Source organism: Equus przewalskii, chromosome 26 (genome assembly GCF_037783145.1).
Source record: "Equus przewalskii isolate Varuska chromosome 26, EquPr2, whole genome shotgun sequence".
Classification (NCBI taxonomy): Eukaryota; Metazoa; Chordata; class Mammalia; order Perissodactyla; family Equidae; genus Equus; species Equus przewalskii.
Genome location: NC_091856.1, coordinates 25,974,366 through 25,995,007, shown reverse-complemented (window position 1 = coordinate 25,995,007; position 20,642 = coordinate 25,974,366). Strand labels below are relative to the sequence as shown.

Genomic DNA, 20,642 nt, shown 5'->3' with positions numbered 1-20,642 from the left:
GGTTTCCCTCATGCTTTATAAATAGGATTACTCCTTACTAAACTTGTAAACTTATCTAGTCAATGTGATTTAGGAATTTAATAAAATCTCCTGGATCCAATTTGACCATACCTCTTTTTTCCTTCCTAAGCCTTATGTAAGGACTGTACAAAGATGCTCGCTTCATCACATCTAGCCTTCTGGTCAAAAATACCTCAACCACTGGCCATGTGCTGTAGAAGGCAGAGCATGGACTTTGGAGTCAGCCAGAATGGATTCAATTCACCTCACCACCATTTGTCAGCTCTATGTGTTTGGGAAAGGGATTGCACCCCTTGGAACCTCAGGGTTTCCTCTCTAAAATTGGAATACTAGTCCCTGAATCAAACTAGTAAGAATTTGATAAGATAATGCATTTAAAATACCTGGGGATGGCACCATGGCTGAGTGGCTGGAGTTCTGTGTGCTCCACTTTGGCAGCCCAGGTTCACGGGGTCAGATCCTGGGTGCAGACCTGCTCCACTCATCAACCATGCTGTGGAGGCATCCCACATACAAAGGACAGGAAGACTGGCACAGATGTTAGCTCAGGGTCTATCTTCCTCACAAAAATAAATAAATAAATAATAAAATAAAGTACTTCCCTCCTAGAAGGTGTCCTACTGGAGGTGACATTGCTCCATGAAATGTAAAATGCAAAAACCTCTAGTGAAGAAACTCAATGTCTTATCTTTAGTGCAACCCAGGGAAACACAATTGAAGTAGTAGATCTTTCCTGGGCCCAAGATTTGATGCCTTCAGTGAAGGTATGGGGCTGTACTAGGGATTACAGGCAGGCAGTCGTCAATCAGATTCTAAGAAGGGGCTGCAATATAGGTGCTACATAAAGGAAAAAAGGAACCAAAGCTGTCCAGGTAGAAGTCCTTCAAACACACTTTTGGGTGGAAGCAGCAGTGCTGTCTAAAGGGGAGAGAATGATCAGGGATTTGGGACACAAGCGTTAGAGAAGGCTGGTCACTACTGCATGTACTGAATAAGCACACATTCTGACACCTAGAATGGGAATGACAAGATACGGTCCTCGGCCGGGATTTTTGGATGTGCCCACTAATTTACACACCCAGCTGGCTCTATTCATCTCCCAAGGGCTTGTGGTTAAAGGTATGAGAATCACTGGTCAGTGGTGATTGCAGTATCCCTGTCTTTAGGAACTATTAATAAGAAATTACTTAAGCAAGAGCACAGAGAAGTGATAAGTGCCTATGCACACGTGTACACACACACACATACACACCTGCTCCTGACAAAGGGTTCCTAGTTCTGCTCTGAACTTTATGCTCCAGCTCCTGGAATTATGGACTGGTTTCTCAGTTCTTTGTAGGAAACCCAGAGACCAGATTTAGCCTACAACTTCTGTGGTCCCAAACCTCTCACTGACCCTAGAGAGAGAAATCATGTTCCTGGAACCTACTGTTCTCAATTCACCAGCTTCAGAAATGAAGATGTGAACTCCACTCTACTCACCAGGGAGAGGATCCAAGGGGATGGGGCACCAAGCTCTTGGTTAGAGACATGCATCAAACATATACTAATTGCTCAGTTTTCTTCTTACTGCCATCAGGACAGATGGTATTGGGCAGCCATCCCTAAACTTTGATGTTTAGCAGAATCACCTGGGGAGCTTGTTAAAGGTACAGATCCCAGTTCCACCTCAAGAGATGTTTGTTCATGAGATCTGTGGCCAGGCAATTCAGAGGTAAATAGTTCTAAGGGCAGAATTTGAGGAAATGCTGTCCTTAGGAAGAACGTAAAAGTCGATGCTAAGCATGAGACCAAAAGAAGACGTGCAAACACATAGAAACAGAGACTGGATTGGTGGCTACCAGAGGGAAAGTGGGGAGGGAGGAGGGTGAAAGGGTGTTTGACACATGAATGTGGTGATGGATTGTAGTTAGTCTTTGGGTAACAAACATGATGTAATCTACACAGAAATCGAAATATAATGATGTACACCTAAAACTTATATAATGTGACAAACCAATATTACAGCAATAAATAAATAAAAAGATGTGGAAAGACCTCCCTACTGGCCTTTCCCTACCAAATTTAAGTTTCCCCTAGGTAGACTATACCTTGGGATGCGGAAAGGGATTTTTCTCCCAAGCGGAAGTTGCATTTTGGCTTGCTGCTTTCAAAATTAATTCTGCTTATGATGGAAATCCAAATAATATAGACACAAAAACAAAGGAGAAGGTCAAAACACTTCACCTTTTCATTATTCATTTTTTATCCTTCTAAAATGGTTTTTATTCATAAAATTTCATGTTTATACAATTGAGATTTATTTTATATAGTATTTCATAGTTTCCTTTTTATATAATAATTTATTGTAATAATATTTGCACTTCTATGCATATCAACACATTGAATACATACAATTTCAATCAATCTACCTAAAATTTTTAATTTTTAGTCAATCTCTTATTGAATTAACACAAAAATTCACCATGAAACTTTAGTAAAGATTATACTATGCCTTGAAATCATCTCATTTGTCAGTTGCCTGATCAAGGTTACTTTAATAGCTCCAAAAGTATCAATTTTAATGTGCTTCATAGTCTTATTTCCTTGGTGCCTGTGGCTTACTCCTTTAAAAAGAGAAGAACCTAACTTTAAACATGCCCATGAAAGTACATAAAGAATGAAAGGTTGAACCCTGTGTAGAGAGAGGCAACAAGGCCAGATTATTTTCAGTCACCCATAGCCTACATCAAAACTTATGGAATGAAATTGAATGAATAATAAAGGAAAGTTGCTATTGTAATATTCTCCACATATATCAAATACCGACTGTTTCAAAATGTTTTGATTTCCATCTTCACACCCCAAGCGGACTAGAGGTTGGAGCATCATCACAGCCGTAAATGTCACTCCAGCTTCTAGTTTCATACTAATTAGTCTTATATTTATCTGTAGAGGTGGGTAAACATACTGCATTTTGCATATGGCATATGTAAGAAAAAAAGAGGAGATGAAAAGACAGAGGCAAAAAAATTGACACACAGAACAACAATAATATGAAATGGATTCTGGACTAATGCTATCTTACGTGCTACATCTAAAAAACATGGCATGTTAGGGACTGGGCTGGTGGTGTTGTGGTTAAGTTCGTGTGCTCCACTTCAGCGGCCCAGGGTTCACGGGTTCAGATCCCCGACACGGGCATACTCACCACCCATCAAGCCACGCTGTGGTGGCATCCCAAATACAAAACAGAGGAAGATTTGCATGGATGTTAGCTCAGGGACAATCTTCCTGACGAAAAAAAAAAGAAAAAGAAACATAGGAAGTCAAATGAGGCATTTTAGAAACAAATGACATCATACAACAAAATTGTTCAATATCCTGTTAAGAACTCAAGTGTCCCTCTGTGGAGATATAGCTATTCTGGAAGCAATTAGTGCTTTATTAAAAAAAAGTACATTTTATTTTACATCTTGTATGAAATAATTTTTAGTTTAAAACTATTAACACATATTTTCCAATGACATTAGCAAAGTTACAAGTTGTACTGAAATCCCACAAGGCTTAATGGTAAGCAGAAGCCACCAATCAACATAAGATATAATTTTTTCAAAGCTTTGACTTCGTTTTCATTGAATTTATAGTTTGGTGTGATGATACAAAGCATGATATGTGGTATCTATATAACTACGTTATATAAGAATGAAACAAGAAAATCTGATATCTCAGGAAGAACCTCTTACATTAGAGAATGAAAAAATGAATTTACTGAAGCCAGAATTAATCTGAAAATATCAACTTCAACCACAGATTTCTCTACTACTAAAACAATTGAAGCATTCTCGTTTCATTCTACCTACTACCAGAATTCACATAAGGTGGAATAAATGGACATCCCACAACTTCCATGACCTAAATCTTTACACCAGTGCTCTTCAAATTGTAGTTCACAGATCTGCAGCATCAGCATCATGTGGGAGCTGGTTAGAAATGCAAATTCTTGGGCCCCACTCAAGAACTACTGAATCGGAATTCATGGTGGTAGATTCCAGAAATCTCTCTGTTAGCAAGCTCTCCAGGAATTCTTATGCACATTAAAGTTTGACAAGCTTTGCTTTCATTCTTCATTTGGGAAGACAGGATATCAAAGAAGAATGTTCAAGGCTGAATCTGGAGTGGCATTTGCAGGAAAGCAACGGCACTTTCAGAGTTTGCACTATAATTTGGTTATATTTGCAAAAGAGGTTACCATGAAGAATGCTTTCATTAATGATTGAGTATGGGGGCCAAGCAATATCAACCACATGGGGTTGGCAAAGGTGGATTCCCTGGGGAAATCTTGATCTTCAACACGGACCCCCATCTTCAGAGTTGTTATTGTAACATTTTATACCACAAGAAGAAAGTAAAAAATTTCCTCTTATGACAGGTAGTTTGGATTCTTTGATTTCAATAGACCATAAAGACAAAAAGAAAACCAATTTAGTCTGTATAAGAGAGTGCAGTGAAATAATATAGCTAGTTCTTTAGATTCTGGGGTGTAATTAAAGCCTGGGATTATGGGCCAAAATTATAAGGGTCTCCAAAAATCTCCTCAAATAAAAGATAACCAAACTGTATGTTATTGTATTATTTATGCCCCCAAGTTGAAGAAATAAGTAACGAAATTAATTTAGCATTTGCTGATCAAAAGTCATGTATAAAGGAGAGCATTGTTAATAAGAGAAGGAGATTCTCATCAACAAATACTTGCCAACTACATCCAACATGCCATCATTTGTCTCAAGGCTTGGACACATGAAAGTTTTGAGACATATTCAGTTGGAAAATCAAGTGCATGAGATCAACCAAAATAAGGTTCTGATTTATGTAAAAGATGATGTCACTGTGAGAAAAATGTTGCTCTACTGAAGAGTTTCCCAAGGGCCTTTTTCATGTCTCTGTTCCTAAGGCTGTAGATAAAGGGGTTCAACATGGGTGTGACCACCATGTACATGAAAGCCATAATGATGTCCTTGTTAATGAAATTGCTTAATGTTGGGAAGAGGTACTGCCCAAATATTGCCCCATAGTACAAAGACACAACAGAGAGGTGGGAACCACACGTGGACAATGCTTTACAGATCCCCTTGGTTGAAGGGACTTTCAGGATGGTGGCCCCAATGTAGCCATAAGATACCAGGATACATAGGAATGGCAGAGTAATGACTACCACCCCTACTGTGAATACAACCAACTCATTGAGGAAGATGTCTGAGCAGGACAGCTTGAGCAAGGCACCAAGGTCACAGAAGAAATGGGAGACAGTGTTAGCAGCACAGAAGGACAACTGGGTCAGGGGAAGGGTGTGGGAAAGGGAGCTGGCACAGGACAGGATCCAGGATATAGCCACTAATAAGGCACACATCTGTTCCTTCATGATGGTGGTATAGTGAAGAGGGTGACATATGGCAACATAACGGTCATATGCCATTGATGCAATAAGGAAGCTGTCCAGGTTGGTAAAAAATAGGAAAAAATACATCTGTGAAATGCACCCTGCATAGGAGATGAATTTGTACTTAGTGTGCATGTCCATCAGCATCTTAGGGACAGTGATAGATGAGAGGGAGACATCAGTGAAGGCCAAGTGGCTGAGCAAGAAGTACATGGGAGTGTGAAGGCAAGAGTCCAGCCTGATGAGCAGGATGATGAGCAGATTCCCCAGCACCGTGGTCAGGTACATGCCCAGGAAGAGGGTGAAGAACATGTCCTGCTGTTCTGGCCTGATGGGGAGACCCAGGAGAAGGAATTCAGACACGCTGCTCTGGTTCTCTTTCCTCATGCTACTCTTTCCTCTGCTGGGAATGAAGAATGGTTAGACTATTAAGGACTCTGAGACAATCATTTTTATCAGTCATATGAAAAACACATATCTTTTTTTTTGGAAAGGGGAAAACTTAAGCTATTTCTCATATGTTTCTTACACGTTGGAACATAAGGGAATTAGAAAATTGTCGATAAGAAAATGTTAATGAAGGCCAACTTTTCTTGGTTGACTGACAAAATAGAATTCTTGCATCTATGGCACTGAGGACCAGACCATGGAATATGATGTCTCAGCCATGTTATTGCCCCTAGAATGCTCTTTGGTGAGCATTCCAAACCATCAACCATTGCATAGCAGCTTTTAGAAGATTTGATTTGAACAACCATTGTTAAATTTCAGATGGGACGCAGACTTTTCACATAAAAGGATACAAAGAATGATATTGTATTCATTAAAGAACACTCATGAATATACATGCATTTTGTTCACTTCACTTCAGTAGACGGTTCTTAAGAAATTCTGGATTATGTTAACCCATTCTCCCTATTTCAGCGAAAGAGAGACTTTAAAATAGATATGTACATTTCTTTTTTAAACCTAAATGATTTCACCTGTTTAAAACTCTCAAAGGATTCCCATTGATCTTAACATGAAGGATAACAACCTAAATGTAGCTTAAAGACCCTGAAAAATCTGTGTTTCTCCTACATTTCCAACTTCTTCCTCACTCCACCACTCTCACCCTTTCTGACTTCTCTGTTCCTATTTCCCTGGAAAGGCATATTTCCACTTGATGTCATTTAGACTCCTTCCTCTTGGTGGTTGCGGGTTTCCTGGGATCCAATTTCAAGTTGAGGAAGCAAAGACCAGTCTGACTCTCAGCAAGTATTTTAGGCAAATTTATTTGTAGTTTATGGTCTACTGTCAATACACAGAAGGATAAGTGACAACTCAATGCCATCTTAAATTACAGACAAAACGTATCTTCTTAAATACTTGCCAAATTCATCCCCACTTTCTTCTCTAGGCAATACAATAATATTTATCTCAGACCAAAAACTAAGGGCTATTATCAAAAGATGCCAAAAGAAGTGATATTTTAGCTGTATCTCAAGTTTCATCTCTCTCAAGTGCTCCTGCCATCTTAAAACACAACACCTGCTAGTCAGTTGCGGTAAGCATGATAATAATCTCCAAAGATATCCACATCCTAATGCCCAGAACCTGTGGATGTGGTTTAGTACACAAGGCAGAATGAAGGTGCAGATGGAATTAAAGCTGCTAATCAGCTGAATTTGGAATGAGATTATCCTGGATCAACTGAGTGGGTCCAATGTAAACACAGGTGTCCTTAAATGTAGAAGAGGGAATCAGAAGAGTCAGTCAGAGACAGATTTTAAGATGTTATGCTGTCAGCTTAGAAGATGGAGGAAAGAGACACAAGCCAAGGCATGCAAATGGCCTCTAGAAGCTGGAAAAAGCAAGGAAACAGATGTTCTTCTAGAGCCTCCAGAAGGGATACCAACATTTTGGTTTTAACCAAATGCAAACCACTTCATACTTCTGACCTCCAGAACTGAAAGATAATAAATTTGGGGTTTTTTAAGCCACTACATTTGTGGTAATTTATTAGAGCTATAAGAGGGAATTGATATATGAATATTGGAAGATTTCAGGTATATCCAAAGACTCGGGTTATATGGGTAGCAGTACGCAACAAAATCAGCATATCCTTCCCCAACTTCCACCTTGTATACAACAAAGCAAAGCAATAGCTTCACAGAGCTAATTCCTGCCCAAGAAGTAGGGAAATGAGGCTACTATCTCATTAGAAGCCTTTGCCACTAATCACAAAGGAGAATCTACAAAATCTCCAGATCATCCTCTCTTTTGATAAGAAAAGGCAGAGTGGCAGAGAAAGCTGTTACTCATCCAAAGGCTCTAAGCCACAAGCAAAAATTCAGCAAAAGAGGACAAACTAGTGGCAGGTTTCAAATCTTCTAATTTTTAATCTAACTATGCAGACCTAATCCCAATTGAGAGATGTCCTCACCCTAACATACGTATTGAGACTGATCAGTAAACACAGTGTAAACAAGATCGAACTTCCTCCTTTTTCTAGTGCTACCTGAGGAGTGAGGCATTCTCAACTCTCTTTCTCTCTTTGGAGACAGTGTGAGACTCTGGGGGAAAAGCCACAGTTTTTATAGTAAGATAGACTTGGCTCATAATTATAGTTTTATTACAGCATTTTTGTCCCATAGCAGATTTCTTAACCTTTGTGAATCTCAGAAAGATAAGAATCTCTAAACAAACAAATATTTATGCCCTTATGTTTACTGTAAAGATGAAATGAGATGACATATGCAAAAGTCCTAGTACCTATTCTTGCATAATTCTCAATAAATGTTGGTTCCCCTTGTGCCTCCACTAAAGACAAAATGCAAATCTACCCAGAGAAGGACTAGAAGAATTTACAATCTTTTACACACAGGAAAAAAATTATTCATATCAGTTCCTTTGCATAACTCTGAGTTTTGATGTCTTGGATGAAGATGTGGAATTGAGATTAGAATTTATTGGCAAAGTGGGCTGGCCCCGTGACCAAGGGGTTAAGTTTGTGCACTCTGCTTCAGTGGCCCAGGGTTTGCCGGTTCAGATCCTGGGCACAGACCTACATACCTCTCATCAAGCCATGCTGTGGTAGTGTCCCACATTGAAGAACTAGAATGATTTACAACTAGGATATACAATTATGTACTGGGGCTTTGAGGAGAAAAAAAATTAAAAGAGGAAGATTGGAACAGATGTTAGCTCAGGGCCAAACTTAAGAAAACAAAGAAAGAAAGAAATTATTGGCAAAAATCAGGATGGCAAACAGGGAGAAGTAACATAGGAAACATATGCACACAGAGGGAAAACCATCATCCTACTGCCAGACAAAGCCAGACGGATGAGAAAGAGATGGGCATTGTTTACCAGGGAGAGAAACTGAATAGGAAATTCAGGAGAGGGAATGGTTCTCACAGAAGCAGCTTATATTCTGATATCCAGGAACTGAATTCAGTGCCCATACCCCATACTGTAGGGATGAGCTGCATGATTTACCAGGCAGCCAAGTGTCAATTCATCAGCAGCCTCATACCATAACTCCAAGCCAAGGGCAGGAGGGTAGCTGCAGTGGCCACCGTGAATAATAAAGTTCCACTTCCATGAGCTTGGGATCAAGACATGTATTCAGCAGAATGTCAGAAATGACTTTATTCACCCCGATACCAGCCTCCTACATCTTCTCCCCCTCAATGACCTTTCAATGAAGGTGTCCTTCTCAACGTCAGGTTTCCTCATATTACTTCAGAATTCAGGAATGATCTGAACAATCCTATACACTCAGACGTTAAGGACTAAATACATGACACTTTGGAGGGACATTTGTCCTTAGAAAGCACATGCACTCATTCAGCAACTGGACTTTCAAAACCTACCATGGATAAAGCCCTGCACTGGAATGTTATCCTGACTAAAATGGGATAGGGGAAAAACATTCCCAGTGTTGGCATTTGGAATATTTTTATAGCCAGTGAAGGAGATGTTTTGGAAGTATAACAGGCCTTTGTGAAACTCCTGGCTTAACCACCTAAACAACTTCGGAATGCTTACATTCTGGGCTGTCCAGATCTGGTTTTCTGTGTCAGGATCCAAAGCGAGTAGAAATTCCTCCTGAAAGAATCTGCCTCCCTGTACCTCTTTGTTTATCTCTTGGGTCACTTTTCTCTCTTTTTCGCTCTTTTTCTCTTCCTGTTTATCCCTTCACTTTATCTTTCTCTCACTCATTTTCCCTTTCCTCTCTCTCAGTTTTCATGCTCTTTGCCTATGTACCTGCATTCTTCCATCACCCCATGTCTCTATTCTTCCTCTTTCTCTCATTCTGTCTTTTTTTTCCTCTCTTCTCCTCCATGCCAAAATCAGCTTTCTAATTCTTCCTCTTCTATACCCACATATAAACCCATATATGGCTGAGAAAAAAAATACCCATTCCATCCCCAATACTGACCTTGTCTGCATTTAGACCCAGTATTGGTGGGTAAGCTGTCCTGAGAGTCTCTTTAGGGGATCAAAAATCAGTTTTCAAGGTCCTAGACCCTTCTTGGGCATCAAAAAGAAAAGCTGCAAGCTCAGATTCTCACTCCTGTCTACCAGCCCCAGAGCTATGAACTGAAGAGCAAAACCAGGCAAGGAGAGAACCCTAGGGGGTATGGAGCAGGATTTGTAATTTCCAGTTAAAGACATCCATCAAACTTAGATTAATTGACCAATTTTCACTTGATTCCTCTAGAAAAGACATCCCGTGGGAGAGATCTTTGTGCTGGGAACCTTAGAGAACGAGCCCACAGAGACATGTTCTCAAGACACCCTCAGACTCCCTTCTGTTTCAGGCTCTGCTTTCCCAGCCATAATCACATTTTGGCATAGGATAAACTCCAGAGAGGTTAAAAAAAGACTTACTGGTTCCAACCAGGTCCAAGTAGAAAGCCAAATGACTGAATGATCTCTGAGAATTTAGGTAGAACCATATCCCATTCAAAGGGACCTTTTTGGGCCCTTTCCACCAGGTAACCTAAAGGAAATGACTTTGTGTTTCTTCTCTTGGACGACCATTATGAAATGCAAAGTGGGAAGAGGCAGGGATAATCAACTTTTTTGGAGTTTTTATTGCTTTCTTGGTAAACTTAGTTTCGGTTTCATCAAATAGAACTAGTTTTCAAGGAAGTTAGAAAGGAAGGAAGCAAGAAAGGAAAGAAGCAAGAAAGGGAGAGAGAGAGAAAGGAAGTTAGGGAGGGAAGAAGGAAGGGAGGAAAGAAGGGAAGACAGACCCAAAAAGACCCCAAAAGAAAACAAACTTACAAATAGGAAAAAAGTTGAAACACATCCAGAAAAGTCGACTCTTAAAATTGAAAAGCTTCAGGTGTATTGAAATTGACCTTTGGAATAAAATGGTCATTTGTTGTGGCACTTGTGATTCTTAGGGGTGAGATATATAAGACAAAGAAATATTTAAAACCTGAGATAACAATCTTTGAGGATTTGTTTTGTCCTTTTTGATGTCTAGATTTAAGAGATGGTAGATATAGCAAAGCCTATATCTGGGCAGCTTCTTTCTAGCTGTGATGACCTGTGTTATTACCACAACTTCACGTACCTCAGAGCAGAGGGACTCGGGAAACTCTGTCATCTCAGAATTGTTGAATTCTAGTGTATGTCCCATGGTTAGCATTCTAGGCAAAAGCCAGAGAAGTTGCCAGAATGTTGGCTAAGAGCAGCTTAGCAAACTCCAAGTGGGCCATAAAGTAGATTGGTTATAGGCTCTGGATTCTCTCGGAAGGACATACCAGACACTTGGTGCACTGGAAAGGGAAACACCCTGGGGAGCAAGTAGGCAGGTCAAACAGACAAAAAGACTTGGATACAGGATGTAGAAGCTCAGATACAGGATACAGGAAGCTGTGTAGGCAAGTGGTACAGATGGGTAGACTGCAAGGCATGGACAGTGGCATGGGTGGTGAGTTTGGATAGATTGAGATACAGTGAGTCAGGAGGTAGACAACTTAGATTAAAGTCTGACATACTGTGGACAGAAGAAAGACCTGTGGCAGGCAGCATGGGATAGAATGTCACAGAGGAGCTTACAATGGGATAGATGCAAGGCAGGATTCTAACTGGAAAGCAAAGGACAATTATTGCACCTTTCATTGCACTAGTTAGGCCACTTCAGATTTTGGAGACAGCACATACCACACCTGCAATACTGCTCACGTGAATTTGTCAAATGACTTGATAGACTGCCAGTTTTAAGTAGGATCTGGAGTAATAAAGAGCTATGCAACTAATTCAGGCTGCAGTACAAGGGACACTGCTAATTGGATCATCTGAATTGGCAGAACCTACGGTTCTGGAGGTTTCCATGGTAGATAATGACACCACATGGAGCCTCTGGCAAACTCCATTAGAAGAGTTGCAATGCGGTATTTCTGGAGCCATAAGCTGCTAGCAAGCTACTCGGGCCTTAGTAGAGACTGAGGGCTTAACCATGGGACATCGAGTGACTGGAGCTGAATATTACCAGGAAAAAAGTCATATGGTCAGGGAGACACAACAGCAAATTTGGCATTAAGCCTTAGTATGTCTGGAGAGCCAAAGGAAATTTCAGAAACAGGTGGCCTGGACCCTCATATCATCTAACTGTGTTAGTTAATGTCTCTCCCTCAACTCACAATATTGGCCTCATGAGGGGTTCCATACAACCAACTGATAAGGAGGAAAAGTCCTGGGCTTGATCTATAGGTCAGGTACATATGTTTGTGGGAGCTGAAAATTGACTGCTGTTCTAATTCAGATCTGATCAGGGTGGCTCTAAACAACAGGGAAATCCTCCCTACAAGAAAGCTTTTGAGGAGAATACCTGGTCATATCTTTGTATAAATGGCCTGGGATGAGAATATACATGGATTCTTGGGCATTGGTGAATGGTTTAAGTGTTCGTCAGGGGCCTGGAGGGAGTAAGAATGGAAGTTCAGAGACAAAAAGTATTTGGGGCAAAAACAAGTGGATGAACCTATGAGAGTGGATATAAAGTTACAGGCTTTTCTTCCTGGACCACTGTCTTTCCCAAGAGAATCAGCATTGGCTCACAAAACTGTCCAAGTCTTTCATTACTTATAAAAGAAATGCATGGTTGTATGAATATTATGGCAAAGAAATATTTTTAAAACACATAAATGCCTCTAATCCCAACAGCAGAATGGCTTCTGTTAATATTTTGGAGCACATTCTTCCACGTTTTTAAAAAAGGTGATAATTTGCATTTTTTTAAATAGTTGTAAACAAGCTTATATTCAATTTTCTACTATGTTCTTTCAAAAATTATCTTAAGTTTTTCCTAAACATCATTTTAATGGTTATGTAATATTATTTCGAATGTTATGTACCATAGTTGCCTTAATCCTTCCCTTATTGATGGAAACTAGACTGTAACTAATTCTTATCTTTTAAAATTATGCTGTAATTAGACATCTTTCTGCATAAAGCTTTTTCTGTATTAGGCAAAGAGTAGAAACTGATATATGTAAAAGCCTATACCACCAACTACAAAATTCCAATTACTCCTATTTTGTTACAGCTTTGGCACATGAATTAGTTTTTCTCCCCTAGAAATTGGCCATCAATTTAGGTGCCTGCAGCATTTGCATGAATGAAGTATTCAACAACATGACATATTTATTCTTTATCTCATCTTAAACGACCTTGACCTACATAGCACTTTAGCCATCTCTTCCCATGGCCATATTATGAAAACTGGAAATGCTTCACCTATGAAATATTAAGTTTAAGTATTTAGCTACTACCCTCTCTTTCAACTCTACTCATTTTACAGGATCTTTGGCCTCATAAATCTACCCAGTCTCTGATCCTGTCCATTTTCCCCCCAAATTTGTTTTGTTTTCACTTTATTACCTCTCTAAGATAGATCTCATAGTTTATCACTCTCTTACCAATTTGCCCAAGTTTTACTACAATGGTCTTCCATCCCACCCATCTAGTAAAGTTTCAATGTTGGATCAATCCAACTACTCACCTTCTGCATTTCCTTAGTTTCCATTTATGCCTCAATCCATTGTAACCTACATTCTGTTCCCACCACACACTGACACTGAACCTGGTTACATCACAAAAATCCTCCTAACTACTAAATTCAATGGGTGGTTTTCAACACTTAAACTTCTCTTCCCTTAGCTCCCATGGTCCTACATTTTTATATTTTCTTTCTATGTCTCTGGTTGTTCTTTGATACCTTTTTGGGACACTCTCCCTCTGCCATTTCCTTAATTGTCAATGTTCCCTATAATCTGTCCTCAGCCCTGTTCTCTTCCGTTCCCTCATTTTTCTTTCCGTCCTCTCCCCTCTCCTCCCCTCTTTCTCTCCTCTTCATTCTTGTTCTTCTTTCTCAACTTTTCTTATTCATCGCATTTCTCTTTAGGCAATCTCATCCTCTTCTACGTTGACGGCCCATGAATTTCTATCACTATCCAAAATATATCCAACTACCTCCTGAATTTCTTCTCATAAATGACCCATAGGTACTTCACACTCAGTATGTAATAAACTTCTCAAATCTGTTTCTTCTTCTGTGTCACCCATATCAGTGAATAGCATAACAATGAACCCAGCTGTCCAAGCCATAAATTTAGAGAGGTTTTTAACTCCTATATAGTCTTATCAAAACTTATATAGTCTCGTCAAGATTTATATAGTCTTATCAAAATCAGCTCACATTAAAATAACTGCATCCTTTAGATTTTGACTCTGAAGGAGACTTAAATCCACATAGTTCTCTGCGACTCCATTGTCTCCCTTAGATAGACTTCCATAATCTCCTAACTAAGTGACTGTGACCACTTCCCAACTAGTCTCCTTCCTTCTGGTCTTGCATCTCACCACTCTATTCCTGTCCTGCCAACATTCCCTCCACCCACTGAAAACATATGTTCATTATCCATTCTTCACCCATAGTGATAGTTTTTAATATGACACTGTCAATATTCTGATCAAATCCTTCTATGGCTCTCCCTTTCCTTTTGGATAAAGTAAAAATTGTTCAACATGGCTGCCAAGGTTCTGCATGATTCATTCTTGCTAATTTCCCTGGCCTCATCCTGAATCTCTTCCCTTGTTGAAGTGTACATTTCAGCTGTTCTACTCTTCCTGATAAAAACTTCCCAAATTTGTCATCCTTTCTCTTCCCCAAGTCTTTTCCTATTCTTCTCTTTTTCTCTCTTCCAAACATCTGTCTCTATGCTGCCCATGTCACCTTTTACTTTTTTGATTGTCTGGGATCTCTGTTGACATGTAATTTCCTACAAACCTACCTTGCTTGACCTCCTATATTTGGGTTTAATACCCCTCCTCTGTGCTCTCATAATACTCAGCACTCACTTTCATTACTGCATTTGACACACACTGTCTTGTCTATCCTGCTCACAGGGTTAGTAGCTCTTTGAGAGAAAAAACCCTGTATTTTCAAATATTTACTTATAGTACTCACAAAATCCTTGCCACATAGTAGGTACACAATATTTTTTATGAATTACTAAATAAATGAATAAATTATTGAAAAAAATAATGAGTAAAATGCTGTCTCCACCACTTGATTCTTTGTCTCCTCTCTATATTTGCCAACCTGAATAGAACAGGTTTTCAAAGGCTTCTCAGACTCATTCTTATGCTTACAGAATATATTTTGAGCCTTGAAGATGTGCCTACTATTATTATGTGTCTTAACAGTAAGAAAATATCCCCGCATGCACTCAGGTGTTTCTGTAGGAAGAGAAAACTCTATTTCTGAGAAACAGAAGCACGACTATTCCTTGATTCCTTGATAAGTGTTTTTATCACCCAGGGATTAATAGCAACTCTCCTCCTAGTTCCAGATTGACTGTGGGAAGGAAGAAGTCCACAAGATACAGAGACCACTATTACAAGGGAGACATCACGATTCAATGCAATTCAGCTTTAGGTCTGAAGTTAATATGTTTGGATTTGAATCCCCATTTGATCATTTCCTTTTGAGCCACTCTCAAAAACAATTAAATGTGAAAAATATTATCCACATCAAGAATTATTTAGAAGGTTAAATGAGCTCATAGATGTGAAAATTCTTTATAAATAAATGAATCTGCAAATAAAGTCCTCATTTGTATTCCCAAAGGAGTTGACTATCTTTAGTATCTGGCAAAGGCATATCTCCCCTGGGAATGGTTAAAGGAAATACAGTCATTACTCTCAAATTGTCCCTCACCAGAAATTTGTGGCCTTGGTCCCCTGGGTTCCCAGCCTGGCTGGTAAATATGAATACCTTTGTTGTTGCTTGGATCTGCTGAAAAAGAGTGAGTGTATCTCCTCCTCGCTTCAGGGTTGAGACTGTGACTTTTTCCCCCATCCCAGATCTAATGAAAAATTAGTTCATACCCTGGAGCTGAGAGTACTTGAATTTATCACCCCTGAGCTAGGTAAGGGTAGTGCTTATAGACTTACCTCAGCAATAAGTGTGCTGTATGTGCGAGTATGTGTGTGTGTGTGAAAGGTCTGCTACAAAATATTGCAGATGATTATACTTGCAGCAAGGACTTTTATAAATTTATTATAGTGTCTCAAATAACGTAGATGGACAAAATTATAATTCCTTGGGGTTTTGCCTTTCTTCTCTAGGAAAATGTTATGTCTTTCACAGTTTTACTGAATATCTGGCATACATTCAAGCTGTGAGCAAAATATTCCAGGTTTAATAATAATATAATCTGCATTGTTTTTGCAAATAGTTGTAAATATGCCTGTATATAATTTTCTACTACGTTCCTTCAAAATTATGTCATAAGTTTTCATGAATTCCTTTCACTGGCTACACAATATTACTTCCAATGGGTATGTACCATAGTTTCCTTAACCTTTCCCCTATTGACAGAAATTAAGTAGCCCATCAAAAACATTGGCCAGGGTCTAATGTGCTTTTGTCCCAGAGCCCTGAGAAATTCACCTTATGAGAAGCTGTCTTTGTAACCCCAGGTGCTGGTATCCTAGTCTCTCTATTCACTTCTGACCATCTGATTAAGAACTAAGGAAATACATCCATCCAAAGGCTTTGTGGAACTTAGATTCCCTCTTTTTCACTTTTATGAAGAACATATATCCAGATGTCACTTTTTCACCAAATTCTGATCTCCTAGAGGCAATATAGCATAGTGGTTAGGAACATGGGTTTGAAATCAGACAAATCTGGGTTTGAATAATGTGTCTATCATTTCCATGCTGAACGATTTTGGGCAAATTACTTCTACTCTCTAAGCCCTAGTTTCCAACTGGTTAAATGAGCATAATGTCTTTTTTCTGACCCTGTTAGAGTGATATGATACAAGGTATATGTCATCGCACTAACCAATATTAATTACACAATAAACACATGATTAATGAATGATTGTTATTACAATTTTATTGTTATCGTTATTATTGACAATATGATCCAGGCACATATACTGAAACCACAGATTTTCATTCATCCTCAAACTTCCTGATTTACTTCCTGAAATTCTTGTGTGCTCTCAGGCAGCAAGTACTGTCTTACTTGAGGATATAGTTAACGAAGGCATATAACATAGTGGAGAGAATATAGTCTTTGGAACCAGATAGATGGGATCAAATCCCAGGTTCACCATATACTGGCGCTATAACATTGGGTAAGTTTCATGACTGAGTCCCCTTGTTCTCCTCTGTAAAATGAGGATAAGGATGTCTATCTTGAAAGGTTGTGGGAAGAAGTGAATAATATTCGAAAAGCACAGTCTTTGAAAATTAGGTGCTCAATTAGATTTTATGAACAGTGACCATTTCTAGCCTTTTAGCAGTCATTTTAGAAGGACAGTAAGTTCGTTCTCAGTGTCTGCAGCCTCTGCTTTAATTCTGCCTGTAATCTGCAGTCCTCTCCCCTCTTCAGTTTGTTTGAAGAGGTCAGTGCCCTTGTTCTGCTGTCCAAAACTGGTCCCCAAATATGAACAGCTCCCAACCGTTCCATCTCAGTGAGACTTCTGGCCAGAGGGCTCTCTCTCCTAGGAATTTTTACTTTTAAACCTAATCTATAGTTGGGACCTTGAAGCCTTTTTTCTCTTGCTGAAGGAATTTCAGGTGCCAGATCCTATTGAGGGTAATGTTTTGGGTAGGCATATGGAAGTCTCAATGCTGTTCTAGAAATCACACTGCATAGCCATAGTTCTGCATGTACCCCCAAGAAAAACTGGCCCAGATAATCTGAAGAATCTCAAGAAAAAAAGATTGAGTGCTCCATCACTCATTTTCCACAATCCATGAAGATTATGGGGTCAGGATTGGATCCAAGGTGCTGACATCAGGCAGAAAGCCTCCTGCTTCTAAGACTAAGTAGCAAACTATCTTTCACCTGTTTCTTGGAGACCTATTGGTAAAGCACTGATGAATATTCTGATTTGATATCTGGTTCCAGGTATTAAGGGAGCCAGTGGCTACTTTACTGTAGTCACTGAAACTTATCATTTGACATGAATTTTCACCTACTGGATTAAGTTGTTTCATAATTACACTCTTCCTTTCCCTCAGTTGGAGTTGGAGGGACCAGGACTGGTACGTGGTTGCCTTCTGAATCCAGCTGACAAAGTGATGGTGAGGCCAAGTCCTCATTAAAAATGTGTCTGTTTCTAGGCTCTCTGTTTTCTTCTACTGTTTTATTGGTTTATCTTTGTAAAAAACACACTACTCGTTGTAATCCATATAGCTTTATAACAAGTTTTGTTATGTTATAGTGAATCCTTATCTTCTCTTTTAAAAAATATAAAGATAGTTTGATAAATACTGATTTTGATTAGGAAATAAATCTCTTACAGGTTATTTTAGAGACAAACAGAAGTTTAGAATTCCTTTTAAAAATTATGTTTGGCTTTTAGATTGTACTTCTTTCAATGTGATACCATGTGATAACTAAATAACATGAAGTTCCATGATTATTAAGGTTAAACATGGGTCTTGAACAAAGCCTGATGTAAGTTTCTTAAAGAGGCTGCCATGATGAATGTAATTGGATGTGACATCTTTTATTTGTTAGACAAATTTATATTGTGTGTGTGTTCATTGTCTGTGATAGATTCTGGGTCCACAACCAATGAACAAATTAGAAATAATCATGGTATGTGTAGAGAAGCAGAGGATACAGAATTAAACAGCTCATTACACACAAAATTATAAAAGGCAATGAGATTTCTGTTGTCAAATAATTTATTTTGATTCCAGAGACTAAATTGTGGAGTCAAAATGCTTGGGTCCCAAATCCCAGCTTCTCCTCTTCTTACCTCAGTGACTGTGAGACTGTCTGCCTCAGCTATCCCATAGGAAAGTGGAAATAATAACAGTACCTACCTGGTTCATATACTTAAGACTGTTGAACCAGTTATGACATGTAAGCTATTAGAACAGCGAATCAGGACAATGTTTAATAACATTCACCGTTAGTATTATCATTTACAGAGACTGGGACCAGATTGAGAAAGAAAGTGGCTATATTTTTTTCTACATTTATCCAGCAAAATATGCATCAAATGTAAGAAAATATGGAAAAGACATTACCTAAATCAAAAGAACATCTCTATTATGCTATGCCACAATGATAATTTTTTTATCCAGAGACATTCCTTTTCACTTTAACTTTCCCCACCAGTGCCCTCCAGCTGATATATCAATATGAGGAGGGAAAACCAGAGCACTGTGTCTGAGTTCCTCCTCCTGGGGCTCCCTATCCCACCAGTGCAGCAGGGCTTTTTCTTTGCCCTGTTCCTGGGCACGTACCTGACCACAGTACTGGGGAATCTACTCATCATCCTGCTCATCAGGCTGGACTCTCACCTCCACACCCCCATGTACTTCTTCCTCAGCCACTTGGCCTTCACTGATGTCTCCTTCTCATCTGTCACCGTCCCTAAGATGCTGATGAACATGCACACTAAGCGCAAATCCATCCCCTATGCAGGATGCATTACACAGACATATTTTTTCATCTTCTTTGCTGATTTGGACAGTTTCCTGATCACTTCAATGGCTTATGACAGGTATGTGGCCATCTGTCATCCTCTCCATTATACCACCATCATGAGTCAGAGCATTTGTGTCATGCTGGTGGCTGGGTCCTCGCTCATTGCTTGTGCTTGTGCTCTTTTGCACACCCTCCTCCTGGCCTGGCTGTCCTTCTGTGCTGACCACACTGTGCCTCACTTCTTCTGTGACCTTGCTGCCCTACTCAAATTGTCCTGCTCAGACACTTCCCTCAACCAATTGCTAATCTTTACTGCGGGATTAACTGCCATTATGGTTCCATTCTTATGCATCTTGGTTTCTTATGGACGTATTGGGGCCACAATCCTCCGGGTTCCCTCTACCCAGTGCATCTGCAAAGCCTTGTCCACTTGTGGATCTCATCTCTCTGTAGTGACTCTCTACTATGGGGCAATTATTGGTCTATATTTCCTCCCTTCATCCAACAACACCAATGGCAATAACATAATTGCTTCATTGATGTACACAGTGGTCACTCCCATGTTGAACCCCTTCATTTATAGCCTGAGAAATAAAGACATGAAAGGGGCCTTGAGGAAACTCTTGAATAAGAAAATATATTCTCCTAACTGATACTTACTTTTCTTTTAAAATACTCATATGATCTTTTTTCTGTAAATACAAATTATTGAAACTATATTTCACTTGTCTTCCTTCCACAGATGTTACTCAGAAATCTTTGTTGACATTATTCCTGCACCTGTTAGGGGGAGAAGTAAAAGGGGATATGCTTTCCAGGACTTAATTTGCTCTTTTCTTGGATAATGGGGATTGTACAACACTTTGAGGATTCTATGTCAAAATGGCTGGTATCATTAAATGGAAGCCATCAAGGTTGGCCCTTCCTCAAATATTAAATTGTTGTAAAATGCATTTGGCCTTTCACATCTCCATTTCTAAAGAATTTTCCATTTTGGTGACAATATAGTTTCTTCTTCACCCAGAACCCAGGTATCCAGGAACCCTGAGCCCTTTTAGAAATTTCAGGGAGGACATGTTAAATTTTACTCTCCTTATATGATAATTAACACAGTGCTTTCTTGTCCTTCATGAATGCATCCCACACTTCCTTTATCCTCAAACACGTACGGATATTCAGCAACAAAATAAATGTCACTCCCATTGTCTCCGGTACTAGTTGAAGAGTTTA

General features: G+C 39.3%; 2 protein-coding genes across 2 annotated transcripts; one reads left to right on the top strand and one right to left on the bottom strand.

Annotated features, from left to right (window-relative positions):
• Nucleotides 1–4,885: 4,885 nt before the first annotated feature.
• Nucleotides 4,886–14,352, bottom strand: LOC103556066 (olfactory receptor 1J2). Its single transcript, XM_008527965.2, has 2 exons — nucleotides 14,340–14,352; nucleotides 4,886–5,838 (listed from the first exon to the last, which is right to left on the bottom strand). The coding sequence occupies exons 1-2, from the start codon at nucleotides 14,350–14,352 to the stop codon at nucleotides 4,886–4,888; spliced, it is 966 nt and encodes a 321-aa protein (XP_008526187.2).
• A 4,771-nt stretch (nucleotides 14,353–19,123) lies between these two features.
• LOC103556068 (olfactory receptor 1J1-like) lies at nucleotides 19,124–20,065 on the top strand. The gene has a single exon (XM_008527977.2). The coding sequence runs from the start codon at nucleotides 19,124–19,126 to the stop codon at nucleotides 20,063–20,065; it is 942 nt and encodes a 313-aa protein (XP_008526199.2).
• The last annotated feature ends 577 nt before the right edge of the window (nucleotides 20,066–20,642 follow it).